Source organism: Ranitomeya variabilis, chromosome 4 (genome assembly GCF_051348905.1).
Source record: "Ranitomeya variabilis isolate aRanVar5 chromosome 4, aRanVar5.hap1, whole genome shotgun sequence".
In the NCBI taxonomy this organism is placed as follows: Eukaryota; Metazoa; Chordata; class Amphibia; order Anura; family Dendrobatidae; genus Ranitomeya; species Ranitomeya variabilis.
In genome coordinates, this window is record NC_135235.1 from 632,608,383 (window position 1) to 632,633,300 (window position 24,918).

General features: G+C 42.4%; 2 protein-coding genes across 2 annotated transcripts in view; one reads left to right on the top strand and one right to left on the bottom strand.

Moving 5' to 3' along the window:
- Positions 1-19,821, top strand: part of LOC143767279 (uncharacterized) — a 34,317-nt gene extending 14,496 nt beyond the window's left edge. The window contains exon 7 of the mRNA XM_077255488.1: positions 14,038-19,821. Coding sequence (XP_077111603.1) covers positions 14,038-14,963 — 926 coding nt within the window. The 3' untranslated portion in view covers positions 14,964-19,821. The remainder of the gene's footprint in view (positions 1-14,037) is intronic.
- Positions 1-24,918, bottom strand: part of LOC143767327 (uncharacterized) — a 760,398-nt gene that overhangs the window by 622,660 nt on the left and 112,820 nt on the right. The gene's annotated exons all lie outside the window — the stretch shown is intronic.

Consider the following 24,918-nt stretch of genomic DNA (forward strand, 5'->3'; position numbering starts at 1 on the left):
GTCCCTGCATCTCCGATGCGATGGTCTCTGACACCGGCAGCTTGTTCCTGTGTTCAGCGGTCACATGGTACCACTCATTAAAGTAATGAATATGCGCTCCACCCCTATGGGAGTGGAGTCACGTCCATATTCATTACTTTAATGAGAGGGACCACGTGATCGCTGAACACAGGAAAAGCTGCCGGCGCCCAGAGACCATCGGAGAAGCAGGGACCGCGCCAGGAGCAGGTGAGTATGTTGTGAAAGCCGCCACTCCTGCCGCACCCCCTCCCCCACTGACCCCCTTGGACAATGACTCCAGGCGGAAAGTGCCGAGAGGGGCACTTTCAGCCTAAAAAGATGGGCTGAAAATCTCAGCTTATACTCGAGTATATACAGTAAGCATATTTGGTATTACCACTTCCGTAAGAGTATGAATTATTAAAATACAACATCGTTTAACCTGTAAAGTAAAGGTTGCAACCATATTTTTTAACTACGTTCCACATTTTTGTAAACTTCTAAAATATAAAATAGAACAAGTTTGGTATTACTGTAATCATTCTGACCTGAAAAACCACTTTGCCAGGTAATTTTTACCTTCCACTGAGCGACTTAAAAATGAAACTCCCAAAAATGGTAGAATTGACTTTTTTCCCATAATTTCAACCCACTTGGAAATTGTTTCCTGTTTTTCACTACATGATGGTAAAATAAATGATATCAAACATAGCTACAACTTATCCAGTAAAATCGCAAGCGTTTCTGAGGCTACATCGACAGAAAATTAAAAAAGTTATGGCTCTTGGAAGACAGGGAAGAAAAAATTCAATTGCAAAAAAACTAAATCGTCACCTTCAAAAAGGTTTTTAGTGTTTACACAGATCACATCTCTAAAGACATGTGCGGCTGAGAATATTCCAACCACTGAGGATCTTCCTACAATAAAGAAATAGTAAACAGTAAATCTAGCATGTTGTTGTTCGGAGCAAAGGATGAAGATTAACCCCTTAATGACCGCTGATACGCCTTTTAACGGCGCTAGTTAAGGGTACTTAAACCTCAGCGCCGTTAATTAACGGAGCTGTGGAAAAAGTGTATAGCGCCCCCAGAGTCGGATTTTCTCTGGGGTCTCGGCTGCTGGGGGTAGCCGAGACCCCAGAGGACATGATTCGAGTCAGCTTTTACCCCCGGGTTGTGATCGCTGGTATTAACCATTTACTGGCGACCGCAAAAAAAAAAGTCCGCTGTGCCATTTAATTTCTCTGTCCTCTGATGTGATCACACATCAGAGGACAGACAGATAAATGGGGTCCCCGATCCCCCCGTACCACCCAGTGCTCCTCGTGCTTCCCCCCCATGGGCCCCCGCCATCTTCTTCCAGTTAGAAAATGGCGGGCACATGCGCAGTGAACCCGCCGAGATCTGAGCAAAGGATGAAGATTAACCCCTTAACGACCGCCAATACGCCTTTTAACGGCGGTATTTAAGGGTATTTAAACCACAGTGCCATTAATTAACGGCGCTGTGGAAAAAGTGTATAGCGCTCCCCAGAGTCGGATTTTCTCCATAGTCTTGGCTGCCTGAGGTAGCCGAGACCCCAAAGAACATGATCTGGGTCGGTTTTTACCGACCCCCGGATTGTGTTCGCCAGTATTAACCGTATACCGGCGAAGTCAGCTGTGCCATTTAATTTCTCTATCCTCCGATGTGATCGCACATCAGAGGACAGAGAAATAGGGTCCTCGATCACCCCCAATACTTACCAGTGTCTCCCAGTGCTCCTCGGCCCTCCTGCTTCGCTCCATGGGCGCCACCATCTTCCGGGAAGAAAATGGCGGGCGCATGCGCAATGTGCCCGTCGAGAACTGCAGGCCGGCACCTGGCAACAATAGGAAGAATTTTCCTATTGGTTCATTTTGGTCACTGTAATAGACCCTATCACAGTGATTGCAGGGGGCATTCGTGCACTATTATTCGTGTACATTTTTTTTTTTCAAAGTACTTTTTTTTTCTAAGTATTCAGCAGTTATAACATGGCAGAATATAACAAGCATCTCTTCTCTCTTCATACAGGTAACATATCATTCATTCTTTGAACTGAAATATCCTGCATGTCTATTGCTCCATTCCCTGACAGCAAGCAAGCTTGAATGGTAACATATCATTCATTCTTTGAACTGAAATATCCTGCATGTCTATTGCTCCATTCCCTGACAGCAAGCAAGCTTGAATGGTAACATATCATTCATTCTTTGAACTGAAATATCCTGCATGTCTATTGCTCCATTCCCTGACAGCAAGCAAGCTTGAATGGTAACATATCATTCATTCTTTGAACTGAAATATCCTGCATGTCTATTGCTCCATTCCCTGACAGCAAGCAAGCTTGAATGGTAACATATCATTCATTCTTTGAACTGAAATATCCTGCATGTCTATTGCTCCATTCCCTGACAGCAAGCAAGCTTGAATGGTAACATATCATTCATTCTTTGAACTGAAATATCCTGCATGTCTATTGCTCCATTCCCTGACAGCAAGCAAGCTTGAATGGTAACATATCATTCATTCTTTGAACTGAAATATCCTGCATGTCTATTGCTCCATTCCCTGACAGCAAGCAAGCTTGAATGGTAACATATCATTCATTCTTTGAACTGAAATATCCTGCATGTCTATTGCTCCATTCCCTGACAGCAAGCAAGCTTGAATGGTATCAGAGTCCTTCTACCTTCGGCATTGATTCCTGCTTATATCTATATTTGTTAGCCAGCTTGTTATGCAATTGTTTTTGTTTCTAGATATTTAATTCTCTTCTGCTTGTCCTTATGCCAAGAGTTCGCATAACTGTTTTTCAAAGGGGTTTATGATCCATGTAGACCTGGACATTTGTTTATCTGATCACTACATTTATTGTGCCCTGCTGTCTCAATTGAGTTAGATTGATTGGTAACGAGAGGGGGGAAGACCAAAAAAAAAAAAAAAAGTGAGATCTAAGAGCTGGCCACCTATAAATGTAGATATAGCTTGGGGAAGCATTCATGCAGGGGGCATTCGTGCACTATTATTCGTGTACATTTTTTTTTTTTTTTTTTCAAAGTACTTTTTTTTTCTAAGTATTCAGCAGTTATAACATGGCAGTTAGACAGGGCAGGAGACAGGTAAGACAATCTAAACCTATTCCCTATTCATTTGGAACAGAACAAATATTCACCATATGTATTTGTATAATCTATATCCTGGCTGCTGCATTCACTCACATTCACTGCCCTTGCATAAACTCCATACACTCCATCCATATCGGCCCCTCTGTCCTTGCCTCTCCTATGTATAGCACTCATGCTCTGTTCACATTGCTTAACAGTACAGATCTATTCAGTCCCACCATCCAACACAAGAGACGCTCTCACAAATCACTTAACCATCTGCTCACTCTTTCTATCCTCCTTCTCCTAGTTGCTGGAGACATCTCTCCGAACCCCGGCCCCCCATGTTATAGCCAGTCAAACCTCCCAACTGCTACACCCAGAAACCCCTCTAACCTTATTAATATTCCATGCATGCCTTCTGTCTCTTTCAATTGTGCTCTTTGGAATTCTCGCTCTGTGTGTAATAAACTCTCCTTCACCCATGATTACTTCCTTTCTAACTCTCTTAATCTCCTGGCTCTTACTGAAACCTGGATCCAGCAGTCAGACACCACCGCTGCTGCTGCTCTCTCATTTGGTGGACTACACTTTTCTCATACCCCAAGATCAGACAACAGAGCAGGTGGAGGCGTTGGTCTGCTCCTTTCACCCAAATGTACCTTCCAAGTTATCCCCCAAGTACCCTCACTTGTATTCCCTTCCTTTGAGGTCCATGCTGTCAGATTCTACGTCCCCTTCTCCATGCGAGTGGCGGTGGTGTATCGTCCTCCCGGCCCCTCTCATCAGTTCCTGGATCACTTTGCCACCTGGCTTCCACACTTTCTCTCTTATGACACCCCCACCCTCATCATGGGTGATTTCAATATCCCAATTGCTTCTCCCCTCTCCCCATCTGCTTCTCACCTTTTATCTCTAACCTCCTCTTTCGGCCTCTCGCAGCATAATAACTCTCCAACGCATGAAGATGGAAATTCCCTTGATTTGGTCTTCTCCCGGCTTTGCTCACTGGATGATTTCACAAACTCCCCTCTCCCGCTCTCTGACCACAACCTTCTTTCATTCTCTATCAAGAACTGCCATCCCGCTCAGGTCATCCCCACTTTCCACACTTATAGAAACATACAGGCCATTAACACCCAGAAACTTATGAAGAACTTGCAGTCCTCATTGGCCCCAATCTCCTCCATCTCTTGTCCTGATTCTGCTCTGAAGCATTACAATCAAACCCTGCAAAGTGCCCTGGAAGAAGCTGCACCTCCTATACATAGAACAACTCGGCACAGACGGCGACAACCGTGGCACACGCTGCAAACACGTTTCCTGCAGCGGTGCTCCAGGTGCGCCGAACGTCTGTGGAGAAAATCTAATCTGCCCGAAGATTTCATCCATTATAAGTTCATGTTAAAAACATACAACTCTGCCCTTCACCTCTCCAAACAAACCTATTTCAACACCCTCATCACCTCGCTGTCCAATAACCCTAAACGTCTCTTTGACACTTTCCGGTCCCTACTCAACCCAAGAGAGCAGGCCCCAACCACAGATCTCCACGCTGACGATCTGGCCAATTACTTCAAAGAAAAAATTGACCACATTCGACAGGAAATCATTTCCCAATCTCTTCATACCAAGCACTGTCCTCCCTCCCCCACTGCATCTAGTTCACTCTCTGACTTTGAACCAGTTACAGAAGAAGAAGTAAGCAGGCTCCTTGCATCTTCTCGCCCGACCACTTGCACCAGCGACCCCATTCCGTCGCATCTCCTCCTGTCCCTTTCCCCGGCTGTCACCTCTCACCTAACAAAAATATTCAACCTTTCCCTCACTTCCGGTATTTTTCCCTCCTCATTTAAGCATGCCATCATACATCCACTACTTAAAAAGCCCTCCCTCGATCAAAATTGTGCCGCTAATTATAGACCTGTCTCTAATCTTCCCTTCATCTCTAAACTCCTGGAACGCCTGGTCCACTCCCGTCTTACCCGCTATCTCTCAGATAATTCTCTTCTCGACCCTCTTCAATCTGGTTTCCGCTCTTTACACTCTACTGAAACTGCCCTCACTAAAGTCTCTAATGACCTACTAACAGCTAAATCTAATGGTCACTATTCCATGCTAATTCTCTTGGATCTCTCCGCAGCATTCGACACTGTGGATCATCAGCTCCTCCTCACTATGCTCCGCTCCATCGGCCTCAAGTCCAATATAGAATCACTGCACTCAGTCGAAAAGTATGCTTTAAAGTGAATCAATTTTATTAACGGTGATAGGTGGAGCGACAGTTTTGACGTTTCGGCCGAACCACGGCCTTTATCATATAGTCGCCTTAGGGATCACCAGGTAAGTATTGTCACCGCTATGTAGTATTTCACAATGACGCAATGTGTCCAGTTTCAGTTTCATGGGCGGTCCAATAAAGGATTTCAGGAAGTCAGGGAAGCGATGTCCTGACGGTAGTGCCTGGGAGTCATTGGTGGCGCAGTTGTCATGTGAAGGCACAGCCGTGCCGATGTACACACTGCATCGGCACGGCTGTGCCTTCACATGACAACTGCGCCACCAATGACTCCCAGGCACTACCGTCAGGACATCGCTTCCCTGACTTCCTGAAATCCTTTATTGGACCGCCCATGAAACTGAAACTGGACACATTGCGTCATTGTGAAATACTACATAGCGGTGACAATACTTACCTGGTGATCCCTAAGGCGACTATATGATAAAGGCCGTGGTTCGGCCGAAACGTCAAAACTGTCGCTCCACCTATCACCGTTAATAAAATTGATTCACTTTAAAGCATACTTTTCGACTGAGTGCAGTGATTCTATATTGGACTTGGACTTATGGAACATTGGGTTCCCTTTCACTGGCACCGTTGCTCCACCTAGTTGAGTGCTAACCATCTACATTACCATCGGCCTCAAGGACACCGTTCTCTCTTGGTTCTCCTCCTATCTCTCTGGCCGATCCTTCACTGTTTGTTTTGCTGGTTCCTCCTCCTCTCACCTTCCCCTTACTGTTGGGGTTCCTCAAGGATCAGTCCTAGGCCCCCTCCTCTTCTCTTTGTATACTGCCCCTATTGGACAAACAATCAGTAGATTTGGTTTCCAGTACCATCTCTATGCTGACGACACCCAATTATATACCTCTTCTCCTGTTATCACGCCGACCTTTTTAGAAAACACCAGTGATTGTCTTACCGCTGTCTCTAACATCATGTCCTCCCTCTATCTGAAACTGAACCTGTCAAAAACTGAACTCCTCGTGTTCTCTCCCTCTACTAACCTACCTTTGCCCGACATTGCCATCTCTGTGTGCGGTTCCACCATTACTCCAAAGCAACATGCCCGCTGCCTTGGAGTCATCCTTGATTCCGAGCTTTCATTCACCCCCCACATCCGATCACTGGCTCGCTCTTCTTATCTGCATCTCAAAAACATTTCCAGAATTCGCCCTTTTCTTACTTTCGACTCTGCAAAAACTCTTACTGTCTCACTTATTCATTCTCGTCTGGACTATTGTAACTCTCTACTAATTGGCCTACCTTTTACCAGACTCTCCCCGCTCCAATCTGTCCTGAATGCTGCTGCCAGGATCATATTCCTCGCCAACCGTTACACCGATGCCTCTACCTTGTGCCAGTCATTACACTGGCTACCCATCCAATCCAGAATCCAGTACAAAACTACTACCCTCATCCACAAAGCACTCCATGGCTCAGCACCACCCTACATCTCCTCTCTGGTCTCAGTCTACCAACCTACCCGTGCCCTCCGCTCTGCTAATAACCTCAGGTTAGCATCCTCAATAATCAGAACCTCCCACTCCCGTTTCCAAGACTTTACACGTGCGGCGCCGATTCTTTGGAATGCACTACCTAGGTTAATACAATTAATCCCCAATCCCCACAGTTTTAAGCGTGCACTAAAAACTCATTTGTTCAGATTGGCCTACCGCCTCAACGCATTAACCTAATTATGCCTGTGTGGCCTATTAATAAAAAACAACAACATAATCACGTTCCTCCATCATGTTCTCATACACTTTATGCAGTTAATAGCCTCTGTGTCTGTACTGTTACATACTTAGGCAGTTAACTGGTTCATGCAGCTTTACATGAACACCCGAGCCTTACACTATGGCTGGTCCAAATAACTAAAGCAATTGTTACCATCCACCTCTCGTGTCTCCCCTTTTCCTCATAGATTGTAAGCTTGCGAGCAGCAGGGCCCTCATTCCTCCTGGTATCTGTTTTGAACTGTGATTTCTGTTATGCTGTAATGTCTGTTGTCTGTATAAGTCCCCTCTATAAGTTGTAAAGCGCTGCGGAATATGTTGGCGCTATATAAATAAAATTATTATTATATTATTATTATTATCAAAATAAAATAAACAGTAAATAAACCATTCCTTTATCACCCCCTTAGTTATGAAAAAATAATAAAACAAAGAAGATGTATATATTTCCATTTTCCAATTAGGGTTAGAGTTGGGCTAAAATTAGGGTTAGGGTTGGGGCTAAAGTTAGGGTTAGGGGCTAGGGTTATGGTTAGGGTTGGGGCTAAAGTTAGGGTTAGGTTTGGGGCTAAAGTTAGGGTTGGGCTAAAGTTAGTGTTGGGGCTAAAGTTATGGTTGGGACTAAAGTTAGGGTTGGGGCTAAAGTAAGGGTTAGAGTTGGGATTAGGGTTGGGATTAGGGTTAGGGTTCAGATTAGAGTTAGGGTTGGGATTAGGTTTAGGTTTAGGGTTAGGTTTGGATTAAGGTTAGGGTTGGGATTAGAGTTAGGCTTGGGATTAGGGTTAGGTTTGGGATTAGGGTTATGGTTAGGGTTGGGATTAGGGTTAGGGGTGTGGTTAAGGTTATGATTAGGGTTAGGGGTGTGTTAGGGTTATGTTTAGGGTTGGGATTAGGGTTAGGGGTGTGTTGACGTTATAGTTAGGGTTGGGATTACGGGTGTGTTGGGGTAAGGGTTATAGTTAGGGTTGGGATTAGGGTTAGGGGTGTATTGGGATTAGGGTGGTGATTAGGGTTATGGTTAGGGTTGGGATTAGGGTTGGGGTTAGGGTTGTGATTAGGGTTATGGTTGGGATTAGGGTTAAGGGTGTGTTGAGGTTAGGGTTGTGATTAGGGTTATGGTTAGGGGTGTGTTGGGGTTAGGGTTGTGATTAGGATTATGGATATGGTTGGGATTAGGGTAAGGGGTGTGTTGGGGTTAGGCTTGGAGTTAGAATTGGGGGTTTCCACTGTTTAAGTACATCAGGGGGTCTCCAAACGCGACATGGCGCCACCATTGATTCCAGCTAATTTTGCATTCAAAAAGTCAAATGGTGCTCCCTCCCTTCTGAGCTCTGACGTGTGGCCAAACAGTGGTTTACCCCCAAATATGGGGCATCCGGGTACTCAGGACAAATTGTACAACAACTTTTGGGATCCAGTTTCTCCTGTTACCCTTGGGAAAATAAAAAAAATGGGGGCTAAAAAATGATTTCTGTGGAAATAAAATGATTTTTTTATTTTCACGGCTCTGCATTATAAACTTCTGTGAAGCACTTGGGCATTCAAAGTGCTCACCACACATCTAGATAAGCTCCTTGGGGGATCTAGTTTCCAAAATGGGGTCACTTGTGGAGGGTTTCTACTGTTTAGGCAGATCATGGGCTCTACAAACGCAACATGATGCCCATCAAAGTCTGCATTCCAACACATCACTACTTCCCTTCCGAGCCCCGACGTGTGCCCAAACAGTAGTTTTCTGCCACATATGGGGTATCAGCGTACTCAGGACAAATTGGACAACAACTTTTTTGGTCAAATTCCTCCTGTTACCCCTAGGAAAATAAAAAACTGGGGGATAAAAAAATCATTTTTGTGGGAAAAAAATATTTTTTTATTTTCATGGCTCTGCATTTTAAACTTCTGTGAAGCACTTGGGCGTTCAAAGTGCTCACCACACAGCTAGATAAGTTCCTAGGGGGTCTAGTTTCCAAAATGGGGTCACTTTTGGGGGTTTCTGCTGTTTAGGCACATCAGGGGCTCTGCTACCGCAACATAACGCCCGCAGACCATTCTATCAAAGTCTGCATTCCAAAGGGCACTCCTTCCCTTCCGAGCTCTGCCATGCGCCCAAACAGTGGACCCCCCAACATATGTGGTATCAGCGTACTCAGGACAAATTGCACAACAACATTCATGGTCCAATTTCTCCTGTTACCCTTGTGAAAGTTAAAATTTGGGGGTAGAAACATCATTTTTGTGGAAAAAAAATATTTTTTTTATTTTCACTGCTCTGCATTATAAACTTCTGTGAAGCACTTGGGGGTTTATAGTGCTCACCACACATCTAGATACGCTCCTTTTGGGGCCTAGTTTCCAAAATGGGGTCACTTGTGGGGGGGTTTCTACTGTTTAGGTACATCAGGGACTCTGCAAATGTAACATGATGCCCGCAGACCATTCCATCAAAGTTTGCTTTTTAAAACATCACTACTTCCCTTCCAAGCCCCCGGCGTACTCAGGACAAACTAGACAATATCTTTTGGTGTCCAATTTCTCCTGTTACCCTTGTGAAAATAAACAAAATTTGGGGCTAAAAAAATCATTTTTGAGGAAAATAAAAAGATTTTTTATTTTCATGGTTCTGCGTTATAAACTTCTGTGAAGCACTTGGGGGATCAAAGTGCTCACCACACATCTAGATAAATTCCTTAAGGGGTCTAGTTTCCAAAATCGTGTCACTTGTGGGGGGTTTCCACTGTTTAGGCACATCAGGGGCCAATTCTGCATTGAAAAAGTCAAACGGCTCTCCTTCTCTTCCAAGCTCTGCCGTACGCCCAAACAGTGGTTTACGCCCACATATGGGGTATCGGCGTATTCAGGAGAAATTGCACAACACATTTTGTGGTCCATTTTCTCTTTTTATACATGTGAAAATAAAAAAACTTGGTTCTGAAGTAAAATGTTTGTAAAAAAAAAGTTAAATGTTAATTTTTTCCTTCCACATTGCTTCAGTTCCTGTGAAGCACATAAAGAGTTAATAAAATTCTTGAATGTGGTTTTGAGCACCTTGAGGGGTATAGTTTTTAGAATGGTGCCACTTCTGGGTATTTTCTGTCTTCTACACCCCTCAAAGTGACTTTAAATGTGAGATGGTCCCTAAAAATAATGGTTTTGTAAATTTTGTTGTAAAAATGAGAAATTGCTGGTCAACCTTTAACCCTTAACTTCCTAACAAAAAAATATTTGTTTACAAAATTATGCTGATGTAAAGTAGACATGTGGGAAATGTTATTTATTAACTATTTTATGTGACATATCTCTCTGATTTAAGGGCATAAAAATTCAAAGTTTGAAAATTGCTAAATTTTAAAAATTTTCACGATATTGCAATTTTTTCATATATAAACGCAAGTAGTATAGAAGAAATTTTAGCACTAACATGAAGTACAATATGTCACAAAAAAACAGTCTCAAAATCAGCTGGATCAGAATCAGCGGGATCCGTTAAAGCGTTCCAGAGTTATAACCTCAAAAAGTGACAGTGGTCAGAATTGTAAAAATTGGCCTGGCCATTAAGCTGCAAATTGCCTCTGTCACTAAGGGGTTAAAATAAAGTTTACAAGTTTACTGCAGCAGTAAAGAAACTTCCAAAGTTGGCCACCTCATTCTCCATCTGAGAGAAATAATGACTTGATCCATGTCCCAGTCTCTCTGTCCATTTTCATGATATTTGTCAGTTATACAGTCATGATTATACTCACCCCGCACGGTGAGGCAAATTATGGAGAGCTTAATACTGTCCAAAACAGAGAGTAGGTTACCTATTCATTACCCTTGAACAGGAAATTGGACTGCACTGCATTAAGTCTCCAAGTCACCCAAACAATTACCGTATATACTCAAGTATAAGCCGACCCGAGTATAAGCCAAGGCACCTACTTTTGCCACGGAAAACTGGGTAAGCTTATTGACTCAAGTATAAGTCGGGTATGCATTGCCCCCTCATCCCTGTCCTGCTATGTGTGGCTCCCCCCGTCGCAGTCCTGGTATGAATGCCTCCACATCCCTGTCCCTGTCTGCTTGCCTTGGTATGAATGCTTCCCCATCCCTGTTCCTGTCTGCATGCCACCCCTTCCCTGTCCTGGTATGAATGCCTCCCCGTCCCTGCCCCTGTCTGCATGCCTCCCCCGTTCAGTCCCTGTATGCATGCCCACCCCCGTTCCATCCCTGTATGCATGCCTCCTTATTCCCTATCCCTGTGTGCATGTTTCCTATTGAAAAAAAAAAAAACGTCATACTCACCTACCTGCGGTCCCTGGGTGCTGGCACTGCATTTCGTTCCGGCTGCCAGCGCCTGCCTGCAGCTCCTCCTGTGCTCAGCGGTCACGTGGAACCGCTCATCAAGGTGATGAATATGCGCTCCACGCCTATGGGAGCAGAGACGCGTCCATATTCATCACCTTAATGAGCGGTACCACGTGACCGATGAGCACAGGAAGAGCTGCAGGCAGGCGTCAGTGGCCAGAACGAGATGCAGTGCCAGCACCGAGGGCACACAGGTAGGTGAGTATGATGTGAAGCGCCGACTACTGGCACCCGCTGCTCCACCGCCCCCCTCCCCCGCCGGCTTTCTGTACCATGACTCATGTATAAGCCGAAGGGGGCGTTTTCAGCACAAAAAAAATGTGCTGAAAATTTCGGCTTATACACGAGTATGTACGGTAGTTGCTAAATGGCATGTTACAGTTCATGATGACAAAATCGAAAGAAATGAACTGGGGTGTAAGCTGGTATATATGCAAAGTGTAGGAGAATGTTCACATTGGCCATTAACCCCTTCACGATATATGACGTATATGTATGTCATATGTCGTTACCCGACCTTGATAAGGTCTGGCGCTGAACCCACATCTTTACCCACACGTGACAGCTGATTTATTCATCTGCCGTGTGCCTTTAACAGGCACAGGTGAATAAGAGCTCACTCGCTGCTGCTTAGAAGTTAAATCTCTGACAACGGGATTTAACAAGCGTCAAGTCAGAAGCGCATCGGCGCTTCTGTCACATAATTGGGGGCGCCGATGGGTTATCATGATGGCCGGCGCTCTGCAGAAGACCCCCATGCCTGTCATTACGATATTCCTGAGAATATCATTGCTGTCTTTCATAGGATATTGTGATTTTTCTATACATAGATCACAGATTTAAGTCTCCTAAGGGACCTATTAAGTAAATAAAAAGTGAACAAAAAGGTTATTAAAAAAATATGAAAAAGATTGAAAAAACACAAAAGTTCACATCACCTTCCTTTTTACCCCATTGAGAATAAAATAATGAAAAAAAATACACATATTTGGTATCACTGCATTAACGGCTTGACAAGAAAAAAATTGAAATACCAGAATTAATTTTTGGGGCAGCCACAATATTACAATAACATATAATAACTGGTGATCAAAACATCGTACCTACCCCATAATGGTATGAATAAAAATGTCAGGGGCACAAAAAATAAGCCATTTACATGCCCTAGATCCAGAAAAATGAAAATGCTACGGGTCTCAGAAAATGGTGACAATGGCAAAAACATTTTTTCATACAAATTTTGGAAAAATGTTTTCACCACTTAAATAAAAAATAAACTGTACACGTTTGGGAAATCATATTCCCATGTCAGTTTTATAATATATTGAACATGGCAAATTGAAAAAAAAAAAAAAAAAAAAACTATTGTGGAATTGCACTTGGATTTTTTTCCCGTTTTAAAGTACAATATATGGTAACATCAATGGAGTCATATAAAAGTACAATTCGTCCCTCAAAAAACAACCCTCATACGGCTATATTGACACAAAAATAAAAAAGATATGGCTCTTGAAAAAGGGGAAGAAAAAATGAAAACAAAAAAAAAAGGAAAATGTCCATGGCATGAATGGGACAGTTCGATTTTAGGACTATCCCGACTGGGTACACCTTAGCACTGGTGGGATGGCTTTTACGATTTTTTTTTTTTATAAAAAACAGTGTTTACTAAGTACCCTATGTTATTTATATGCACTTTTGCTTTTTACTTACTTATAGCAGGATATACCGTAATTTTCGGATTATAACACGCTTCGGATTATAAGATGCATCCCAAATTTTGAGGAGAAAAATAGGAATTTTTTTTTTTTTTTATAAAATGGTGGTGTTTCTTATAATCCATGCATCTTATTGCTTACCGGGGGTGGTGGCTGCGGTGAATTGGGGTACCAGGGTCACTGCTGGAGGAGGAGGCAGGAGTGGGATGATGCTGCAGGCCGCAGGCTGCAATGAGGGGGTATTCCGATGTGCGGAGAGCCACTGCCGGTGTCCGAGATTTACATTATGCATGCGCCATCCTCCGGCAGCCATTTTCCCCGAGTCCACTGCACATGGAACCATGGAACTGCGGGGGCTCTGGCCTTTCACAAAATGTCGGCAGAGCCTCCACTGTATTGGAAACACCCGCAGCAGCAACGGACACCCCCGCAGCACCGCCGGACAACAGTGCAGCACCACCGGGCACCCGCAGCACCGCCGGACACCCCCTCATCCCAGCCTGCGGGGGAAAACGTACGTCTTATAATCTGAAAAATACAGTATGTTAATTTTGTTTCTATCTTAGCTTTTGTCAGCTTATGATGACAACATGGTCAAAGATGTCTAAGTACGGAATATGGCAGAATGTAGGTTAGGAACAAACCAGGGTCGATTTATAATAGTGTTACAAGACTACTGTTTCCGTCATGGTCCTAGACAGATAAAAATTGAATTTGATTTCAAATTGTCAACATTTTTATGCTATATTTATTACCATATTAAAATTAATATATTTTAAAACAAGTGGTTTTGAGAAATAAAAAAAAATATGTCAATTTTATTTTTACAGATGACTGGACCATGAGGTTAGAGAAATATGTGATATTTTCAAATTTTAAAGAAGATAAATATGAAGACCATGCCATTTTCCAAGAAACACCTACAGCCTTTGACAGTAAACATCTATCATCTGATCCTTTTGAAGAGGTTCTATCTACTGATTCATCACAGAGTGTTAAGCAAAATAAATATAACCAAAGGGATGATAAAGATCAAATAACTCACAGAAGTAAGAGGCCATTTTTGTGCTCAGTATGTGGGAAATATTTTCAAGACAAATCAGCTCTTCATAAACATCAGAAAATTCACACAGGGGTGAAGCCATTTTCTTGTTCAGAATGTGGGAAATGTTTTAGAGTCAAATCAGCTCTTAGTAGACATTTGGGAACTCACACTGGAGAGAAACCATTTTCATGTTCAGAATGTGGGAAATATTTTAGATACAAATCAACTCTTGTTACACATCAGAGAATTCACTCAGGGGAAAAGGAGTTTTCATGTTCAAAATGTGGAAAATCTTTTACACACAAATCAACTCTTGTTAATCATGAGAAAATTCACACAGGGGAGAAGCCATTTTCATGTTCAGAATGTGGAAGACGTTGTGCTAAGAAATTTGATCTTGCTAAACATCTCAGAGTTCACACAGGGGAGAAGCCATTTTCTTGTTTAGAATGTGGGAAATGTTTTACAGAGAAATCAAATCTTATTAAGCATCAAAGAAATCGCACGGGACAAAAAAGATTTTCATGTTCAGAATGTGGAAAATATTTTACAAAAAAATCAACTCTTAATGATCATCATAGAATTCACACAGGGGAGAAGCCATTTTCATGTGCAGAATGTGGGACATGTTTTAATAGGAAAACAAATCTTGTTAAACATCAGAAAATTCACACAGGGAAAAGCCATTCTCTTGTTCAAAATGTTTTATAAATGCATTAAATTTTGTCACACATCAGAGAAGTCATACAGAAGTACCATATAAATACTCGTGTATAAGCCGAGTTTTTCAGCACATTTTTTGTGCTGAAAACACCTCCATGGGCTTTTACATGAGTCATTGTCCCAGAAAAGGGGAGGGGGAGTTGCGGAGCAGCAGGTCACAGAGGCAGGAGCCGTTGGCTGCGGCTAAAGCCTGTGCCCGCTGCTAAAGAGAAATGAATATTCACTGGCAGTGAATATTCATTTCTCTTATAGCGTGCCCAGTCACAGCCGCAGAGACCGGCTTCCAGCAGCGACCGGGCTAGCATAGGTGCCCGCTCATTAAGGTAATGAATATTCACCTCTCCCCACTCCCACAGGCATGGAGTGAATATTCATTACCTTAATGAGCGAGGACACGTGATTGCTTGGCCGGAAGAGCTGCTGGCACCGGAACGAGATGCAGCGAGGGCGCGCAGGGAAGGTAAGTAGGAAGTTTGGTTTTTTTAATAGGAACTATGCATACAAGGACAGGGATGGGGAGCCATGCATACAAGGACAGGGATGGGGAGCCATGCATACAAGGACAAGGATCGAGAGCCATGCACACAGGGATGGGGAGCCGTCCGTACAAGAACAGGGATGGGGAGCCATGCATACAAGGACAGGGATGGGGAGCCATGCATACCAGGATAGGGATGATGGTACAATGCATACCTGGCTTATACTCGAGTCAATACATTTTCCCAGTTTTTCGTGGCAAAATTAGACTTGTACACGAGTATATACGGTAATTTTTATGCTCAAAATGTGGGGAAAGTTTTAACAAATTTAATCTTTTTGTACATCTGATATGTTACACAGAGAGATATCCATTTTCATTTATTTTTTAATTATTTACTTGCCAAATTGTATGAGTTAAAATAAGAAAAATAGTTACTGTCAATGTAAAGTCCAATTTCATACAAGAGAACGGGAAACCAACTTAAAACACAAAATGATGATTAAAGAATGTTATTAATTACCAACAAACATCTGTTGTCAAAAAGAATTCAATACAAGCAACTATAAACTGATTGGGCACTGTATTAGATTCACTCATCTATTAGTACCGTATTTTTCGGACTATAAGATGCACTGGACCATAAGACGCACCCCAAATTTTCAGAAGGAAAATAGGGAAAAATAATTACTGTGTCAAATGGGGGGGTCTGTCTTACAGTCCGAATTCAGCTTACCGGGGGGGATTGGCAGCGCTGGTGGAGCATGGTCACAGGGGGGTGTTCGGTGGTCTGGCGATATGACTCTCATCCCAGACTGGTTCAGTGGTGCTAGTGGTGCGGTTCGGCAGTGCTAGTGGTGCGGGGGCTCTGACGATATTTTCTGCAAGCCTGGAGCCCTCACACATCCATTGCTATTGCGGCAGATTCGTCGTTGCCGAGATCTCAATCTGAGCATGCGCCGCCCTCCGGGCTTTCACAAAATGCCGGTGGAGCCCCCCCACACCATAGAGCACCGCCGCACCAGCCTGGGAAGGGAGTATGATTATCGCTCTGCAGCGTCAGACCGGGACTGCTGCAGAATTGCCTGACTCCTGCTGCCGCCACACTACTTGTATATACCAACTATTAGATGCACCCCCATTTTCCCCAAAAAGTTTTTGGGGAAAAAGTGCGTCTTATGGTCCAAAAAATATGGTATGTTAAACCTCCTTTGGCCTGTCTAACTGCAACAATTCATCATGACATACACACGTGGTCAAAATTGTTGGTACCCCTCGTTTAATGACAGAAAAACCCACAATGGTTACAGAAATAATCTGACAAAAGTAATAATAAATAAAAAATCTATGAAAATTAACAAATGAAAGTCAGATATTGTTTTTCAACCATGCTTCCACAGAATTTTTTTAAGAATCAAACTCATATAGGTCTGGACAGAAATGATGGTACCCTTAACGTAATATTTTGTTGCACAACCTTATGAGGCAATCGCTGCAATCAAACGATTCCTGTAACTGTCAATGATACTTCTGAACCTCTTGACAGGTATTTTGGCCCACTCCTCAAGAGCAAACTGCTCCCTTTATCTCCAGTTTGAAGGTTGCCTTTCCCAGATGGCATGTTTCAGCTCTTTTCAAAGATGCTCAATAGGATTTAAGTCAAGGCTCATAGAAGGCAACTTCAGAATAGTCCAATGTTTTACCTCCTAGCCATTCTTGGGTGTTTTTAGCTGTGTGTTTTGGGTCATTATCCTGTTGCAAGACCCATGACCTGCGACTGAGACCAAGCTTTCTGACACTGGGCAGCACATTTCTCTCTAGAATCCGTTGATAGTCTTGAGATTTCATTGTACCCTGCATAGATTCTAGACACCCTGTGCCAGATGCAGCAAAGCAGCACCAGAACATAACAGAGCCTCTTGCATGTTTCACAGTAGGGACAGTGTTCTTTTCTTGATATGCTTCAATTTTTCATCTGTGAACATAGAGCTGATGTGCCTTGCCAAAAAGTTTCATTTTTGTCTCATCTGTCCACAGTATATTCTCCCAGAAGCTTTGTGGTTTGTCAACACGTAGTTTGGCAAATTCCAGTCTGGCTTTTTTATGATTTTTTTTTTCAACAATGGTGTCCTCCTTGGTCATTTCCCATGAAGTCCACTTTGGCTCATACAATGACGGATGCTGCGATCTGACACTGATGTTCCTTGAGCTTAAAGTTCACCTTTAATATGCTTAGAAGTTTTTCTGGGCTCTTTTGTTACCATTCGTATTATCAATCTCTTTGATTTGTCATCAATTTTCCTCCTGCGTCCATGCCAAGGGAGGTTGACTACAGTCCCATGGATCTTAAATTTAATTAATATGTGCAACTGTAGTCACAGGAACATCCAGCTGCTTGGAGATGGTCTTATAACTTTTACCTTTAACATATTTGTCTATAATTTTCTTTCTAATCTCCTGAGACAACTCTTTCCTTCGCTTCCTCTGGTCCATGTTGAGTGTGATACACACATGTCACCAAACAGCACAGTGAGTATCTGTAGCCCTATATACAGGCCCTGTAAAATATTAGTATTTCAATATTAAAAAAAATATAGATTACTTAATATATGCAGAGTCTAACTAGCAAGCAGATGGAGGAGGAGTAGAGCAGCTGGGTCAGGAGTTGAAGAGGAGAATGAGTCATGCAGGGACAAGATACTTCCTGTTTCTACATAGAGCAGAAAAAAGAGAATAATTAACTGGGTAGAAAGGCAACATTAGCAGTTGTAAGTACACAGTGCTATATAATATGAGGATTGCAATATATTAAGAGGATAAAACTTTCATGGGAGTGCTTCTTTAATAGGACTTAAATTCAGAGTTACCCTCGCTCTGGGACAGCCATCCACGGTCACCTTTAGCACATTCAGGCTCAGTTGGCTGACCTGAGCATTTCAACCCCATTATTCTTTTTGGGAGATTTGGATTGAAGTCAATAGGTAGTGTAAGGAGGCTAATGGCTGTGTAGTCAATGGGAGGTATGTGTCGCAGATATGGCTGCTCCCTGCGATGCAACCCGGAGTATTTTGCTTTAGTGCACGTGAGCACTAAGATGTCGTTTAGGTCCGGGTTGCGGATAGCTTTGAGAGATGGGCGGGTCTGGCTACCCACATACCTCACCTGTGGGTGTGGATACAGCCTATATAAAGGAGGCTGTTGTTTGGCACATGGTCTGTGTGCAGAGAGGGAGAAGCCTTCCTGTGTGTGGGTTCCAGACCGAGCCTGCGTGCTGGACATTGCCCTGCCTGTGTGCCCACAGGCCTGAGGGATCAGAATCTAGCTAAAGACATTTGTGTTGTTTTGCCTGCTCTAAAGGCTGTGGAGCTTTTGTTGTTGCTGCCAGGTTTATGAAACAAATAAGCCCACATGGACTTTTAAGAGAACATGTCTCCTGTCTTCCTCCTGTCACACCTGAGTACGAAACCCTTACAGTAGAGGTGAATGGATTGATCCAATGCAGATCATCTTCAATTTGAATTTTCCAATGAAGTAAAAAAATCAGTGATCCGATTCTTGAGAATAGGCAAAAAAAATATCCAGTACCATTTCACACACTGGTGAAGACTCAGCTAGCTGGCATATGATGCCACGCGCAGCCAAGGCAGGCTTCCTCATAATTCCGTGCAACTATAATGTCACATGGAGTCCATAAAAAAACAAGAAAAAAGCTGAATGGCACTAAGAAACAGGTGAGTACTCACTGAGCAGTCTAGCAGAGTCCAGTAGGATGAGCTGAGTCGACAACCCCACCAAACGGTAATCCACTGGAATAAGTTGTGCTTGCTTGAAAAAACATGAGTGGAAATCCAAACAGGAAGAAAATAGCAGCACCACCCAAGTCTTCCAATAAAAAAACCTTTGTCCTTTATTTCAACAACGTGCTGTGGACATGGTTATAGAGGGCAGGATAGTTGCAAGACGAACTGGTTAGGTTAATGGACTATGGCCGTTTCGCGTGGTATACGCTTCAATGGGTCCAGATAGAATGGAAGGTGTGTCATTTCCTTTTAACCGTCAACACATGACCTCAAGAAAAATAAAAAAAAATAAAAATTAAAACGTGAAATACATGAACAAAACATGTAAAAACGACCACCTAACAGTGTATTTCGTTGATAATATCACCAATTCGTATCACAGGCATATTTTTACATTTATTTTCCAAGACATTTTAAACCAGGCATAGAAGCGAAAAGTAGAAAGTTATAAGAAACACGAAAAATCCAACCTTTATTGAGACCTAAGGGGCCCTGCGCGTTAGCTTTAATAATCCATTTAGCTTCCTGACATAGAAGAATTTTATTATGGTCACCCCCATTTTTTGGTGGTTTAACCACTTCTAACCCTGCAAATTGTAGGCAATGGGGATCGGAACCATGAGCCTCCTGCATATGTTTTATAAAACGCGGCGAGCCTTTCCCTGTGGAGATGGAGTTAAAGTGTTCCCGAAATCTTATGAACATAGATTTTATGGTTTTTCCCAATGTAAAAAAATAAACATGGGCAGAAAATAATATAAACCACAAATTTAGTCCTGCAGATGATCAAATCAAGAACCCGGTGTTCGTTATGTCCCACTCTTAAGGAATGCCCGATTAAATTATATCTACAAAAATTGCAGCTTTCACATCTATAATTCCCTTTAGGAGTACTCGCAGTAAGCCAGTTGCTATTTTGTACAGTCTCTGTGCGATTACGTACCAGTAAATCAGCAAGATTTGTGCGTTTATAGGCGAATCTAGGTTTGATTACTCCAGACTTGGTTAAATCATTATCAGATTCAAGGACATGCCAGTTTTTACGGATCAAGGCATGAATTATTCGATCCACCGGAGTATATTTAAAACTAAAATTGAAAACATTTTCATGAGGTGTTATATGGGAATGCTTTTTTCTTTGTTTTGATCTATCAAATGACAACTCTTTTTGTGTGATATGACTCACTTGTGACTCAGCGTCATTCAAAAACTCTAATGGGTAGCCCCTATCAAGGAAACGGGCCTTTAATTCCTCAATTTGTTGTTTAAAGCAAACCTCATCATTATTAATTTTCCTTAAGCGTAACATTTGAGTATAAGGGAGACCCTTTTAGTATGATCCGGATGGGCTGAATCATATCTTAATAACGCATTAGAAGCAGTAGCTTTTCTGTGCACTTTTGTCAGCAAATTCCCATCAGAAATATTGATTTCTACGTCCAAGAAATTTAATTTGTCCTGCCCAAAACAAGCGGTAAATTGCATATTTTCGTCGTTAGTGGTATTTAAACATTGGACAAAATTATCAAAAATGATATGGTCACCATCCCAAACCAAAAATACATCATCCACATAATGAATGTAGTGTTTGATGTGTTTCAGGAATGGGTTATGAATGCAGGTGATAAATTTTTCTTCGAAAGTCGCCAAAAATAAATTTGCATACTACTGCATGTTACTTGCAGGTACCATTGATTTAAGAATTTAAATGCATTATGTGTCAAGACGAAATTTAACCCTTCTACAATGAAAGAAATGAAATTAGGTGTTCTATTGGAATGCGCTAATATTCTCTTCACCGCATTCAGTCCCTGTTGGTGTGGTATCCTAGTATAAAGATTAATGACGTCTATTGAGGCCAAAGCAAAGCCAGGCTGCCATTCAATAGATTCTATTGCCATCAAGAAATCGCCCGAATCTTTAACAAAGGATGGAATTTTAGGTAATAAAGGTTTTAAGCACCAATCGAGGTACTGTGAGAGGGGCTCAGTGATGGAATTGATCCCTGACACAATAGGTCGGCCGGGAGGGTGGGTTGAAGATTTATTAATTTTGGGTATGCTAATAAGGAATGCAGGGGTAGACCGGGAATAGTTTTTCTGCCTCTTTTTTAGACAACACACCATTTTCTACATTTTTGCGCAAAATGGTTCTTAATGTTTCTGTCATGATCCGGGTCGGAGTTTGCTATGTTTCTCCTGCTCCGGCCTGATCATGGTGGGGTTAACTATTTCTGCCTCTCTTTGATTTGGGAGTGGCTATTTCTTGGTGCTCTTGCTAGCAGCCTGTGTCAGCGATAGTTTTGGGCTTGCTGGGAATGCTACCTGTGATACCCCTGTGTTCCTTTTGCCTCTGACCTCCCTTACCTGACCTGTCTCCTGTACCTGACCTGTCTCCTGTACGTGACCTAGTTTGACTTTGGTGTGTATCCCCTCCGTTTGTGACTCGGCTTATACTCTGACTTCGTCTCCTGTTTTCCATCTTTGTTACCACACGTCTGTCTGGATTTTGACCTTTTGGCTTTCTCTGACTCCGTTCTCTGTCTCACGTCTCTGGTACCTTTGCTCCTGGCTGGTTCGGACCCTTGGCTTGTATTTTGACCACGAGTTCTGTTTTCCCCACCTGGTGGCGCAGTGCAGCGTGCACTGGGCTGCGGTGTGGCAAGTGTGACCTCTTTTTCTGTCACCCACTCTCCCTCGTGGAGTCTGCACATACCTGCATTGCTGCAGCGTGACAGTTTCTTTGTATTTAGGTAATGGATTACCCTCTAAGCGCCGGTATGTATCGACTTGATTTAATTGTGACAGTGCATCTTTAATGTAATACCCCCTTGATAAAAGGACGATATTGCCGCCTTTATCCTCTTTGCGGAATATCACATCTTTCCACTGCTGCATTTCCTTTACTGCCAATAATTGTGGCTGTGTCAAATTCTTAAATGGCTCCCGATATACGAGGGCTTCAACATCCTTGATGACAAGTTCATGAAAAAGATCTATTGCGTTACCCAGTGAAATTGGGGGCATATAAATAGACTTCACGCCACCTGTGAAAGGGAAGGGAACAGGGTTTGGAGAGGGCAGACTATTTTCCGATGATATATTAGGGTTAGTAATTTCCATCAGGGTGCTGACATCATCAAGATGTGAGGAATATTCGGGGGGATATGCCATAAACCCCAAAGTGCCTATAGACACCAGATTTTGTGTCTCGACACTGGGGATTGTTTTCCCTTTATTGCTAAACGCTTTATATAGATGTCACTTTCTCACCCCTTTGAATAAATCGATTTTAAACTCGGTCAAGTCAAAAAGTTCTGGAATGCAAAAATGTAACCCTTTCGCCAACACTGATTTATGATCTGTGGTCAAAACTTTCTCAGTCAAATTAATTATCTGCAGTTCATTTTCAGAATCAGCTACTTCTTCCAGGAAACCTGTTTGCGTTTCTTCCCCATATGTTTTGCGTCTTCTTCCTCGTCTTGTTTTCCTCCTAAAGGGACACGTGCACTTGTGGTGGCCACATCGCCTTGTTCAGTGAATTCTTCCGTGGCACTTGAATCTGAATCCGTGAACCATCCGTCATTGTGCGATTTCTTTATACAAGTTTTTTGATTGCGGTTTTTCTGGAAGAAGCGTTTTTTTATGATTATTAAATTGTTTCCAAGAAAATATACGACCCAGGTCAAAATCTTGTTTGTCACGTAAAAATTTATCTTTCTTCTTTTGTTTGGTTTCTAATTGAGTTAATATTAATTTTCTTTCTAATTTCGTCTGATCGCTCGCTCTAATTGGTTATAATCCTTTGCATATTCTTGTTCGGTTTTAGAAGTGACTAATTGTACTAGCTTTTGCGAGCATTCCAGCTGTATAGTTTCCCATTGTTTAATAAAAACCGGATCATCCTGGAATTGCGAGGGTTCTTTAAAAACTCTCAAACCACGTGGTACTCTTTTGCAGTCCGTATAAGATTTCAACGATTCTATTGTCCAAAACATTCTAATTTCTCTTTCCGCCAAAGTTTGTATCTTATATTCAAGTGATTTGGTGCTGATGATTTCAATGCAGATCATCTTCAATTTGAATTTTCCAATGAAGTAAAAAAATCAGTGATCCGATTCTTGAGAATAGGCAAAAAAAATATCCAGTACCATTTCACACACTGGTGAAGACTCGAAGTAAAAAAATCAGTGATCCGATTCTTGAGAATAGGCAAAAAAAATATCCAGTACCATTTCACACACTGGTGAAGACTCGAAGTAAAAAAATCAGTGATCCGATTCTTGAGAATAGGCAAAAAAAAATATCCAGTACCATTTCACACACTGGTGAAGACTCGGCTAGCTGGCATATGATGCCACTGCAGCCAAGGCAGGCTTCCTCATAATTCCGTGTCACATGGTCTTGCGCAACTGATCAGCCATAGGGACTATAAAAGATGAGGGCTCACCAAGCAGTGTCTTTTCAAAAAGGGGGATAGAAAAAACCTGTACGACTGCAGTGCTCAAGCACACATTGAGAGTGGAGTGGTGTGCCACAGAAAGTGTGCTTTTTAGCTAGTGAGATGGAAAAGCTATCATTTGTTTAACCCCTTCACCCCGCAAAACTATATTCACCTTCATGACCAGGCCAAATTGTACACTTGTACAATTGACTTGCGTTTATTTGTGAAAATATTGTAAATTTGATGAACATTTTGAAAATGTCACCATTTTCAGACTTTTAATTCTTATGCCCGTAAACCAAAGAGCCATTCAAAAAGTTTATTAACCCTTCAGGTGCTTCACAGGAATAATGCAACGTGGAAGGAAAAAAATGAACATTTCCCTTTTTCCACAAAAAAATTACTTTAGTCCCAATTTTTTTTATTTATACAAAATTAACAGGAGAAAATGGACCCTAAAATTTGTTGTGCAATTTCTACTGAGTACACCGATATTCCATATGTGGGGGGAAACTACTGTTTGAGCGAATGGCAAGGCTCAGAAGGGAAGTAGCAGCATTTTACTTTTTAAATGCAAAAACGGCTGGAAATGAGAGCGAACGCTTGACACAGGCCGGAACGTGATTTTGGACTTTACCATGAGTAATTATTGCCGTCATTTTGATATATATATGATGAATAGTGTTGAGCATTCCGATACTGCAAGTATCGGGTATCGGCCGATACTTGCTGTATCGGAATTCCGATACCGAGATCCGATATTTTTGTGATATCGGGTATCGGTATCGAAACAACATTAATGTAAAAATGTGTAAAAGAGAGAATTAAAATAAAAAATATTGCTATACTCACCTCTCCGACGCAGCCTGCACCTTACCGAGGGAAGCGGCAGCGTTCTTTGTTTAAAATTCGCGCTTTTCTTTCCTTTACGTGAGTCCCGGCTTGTGATTGGTTGCGTGCCGCCCATGTGACCGGGACGCAACCAATCACAGCAAGCCGTGACGTAATTTCAGGTCCTTCAGGATTTTAAAATTACGTTCCGGCGTTGTGATTGGTTGCGTCGCAGTCACATGGGCGACGCAACCAATCACAGCAAGCCGTGACGTAATTTCAGGTCCTTAAGGATTTTAAAATTACGTCCCGGCTTTGTGATTGGTTGCGTCGCAGTCACATGGGAGACGCAACCAATCACAAGCCGTGACGTCACGGGAGGCTGGACACG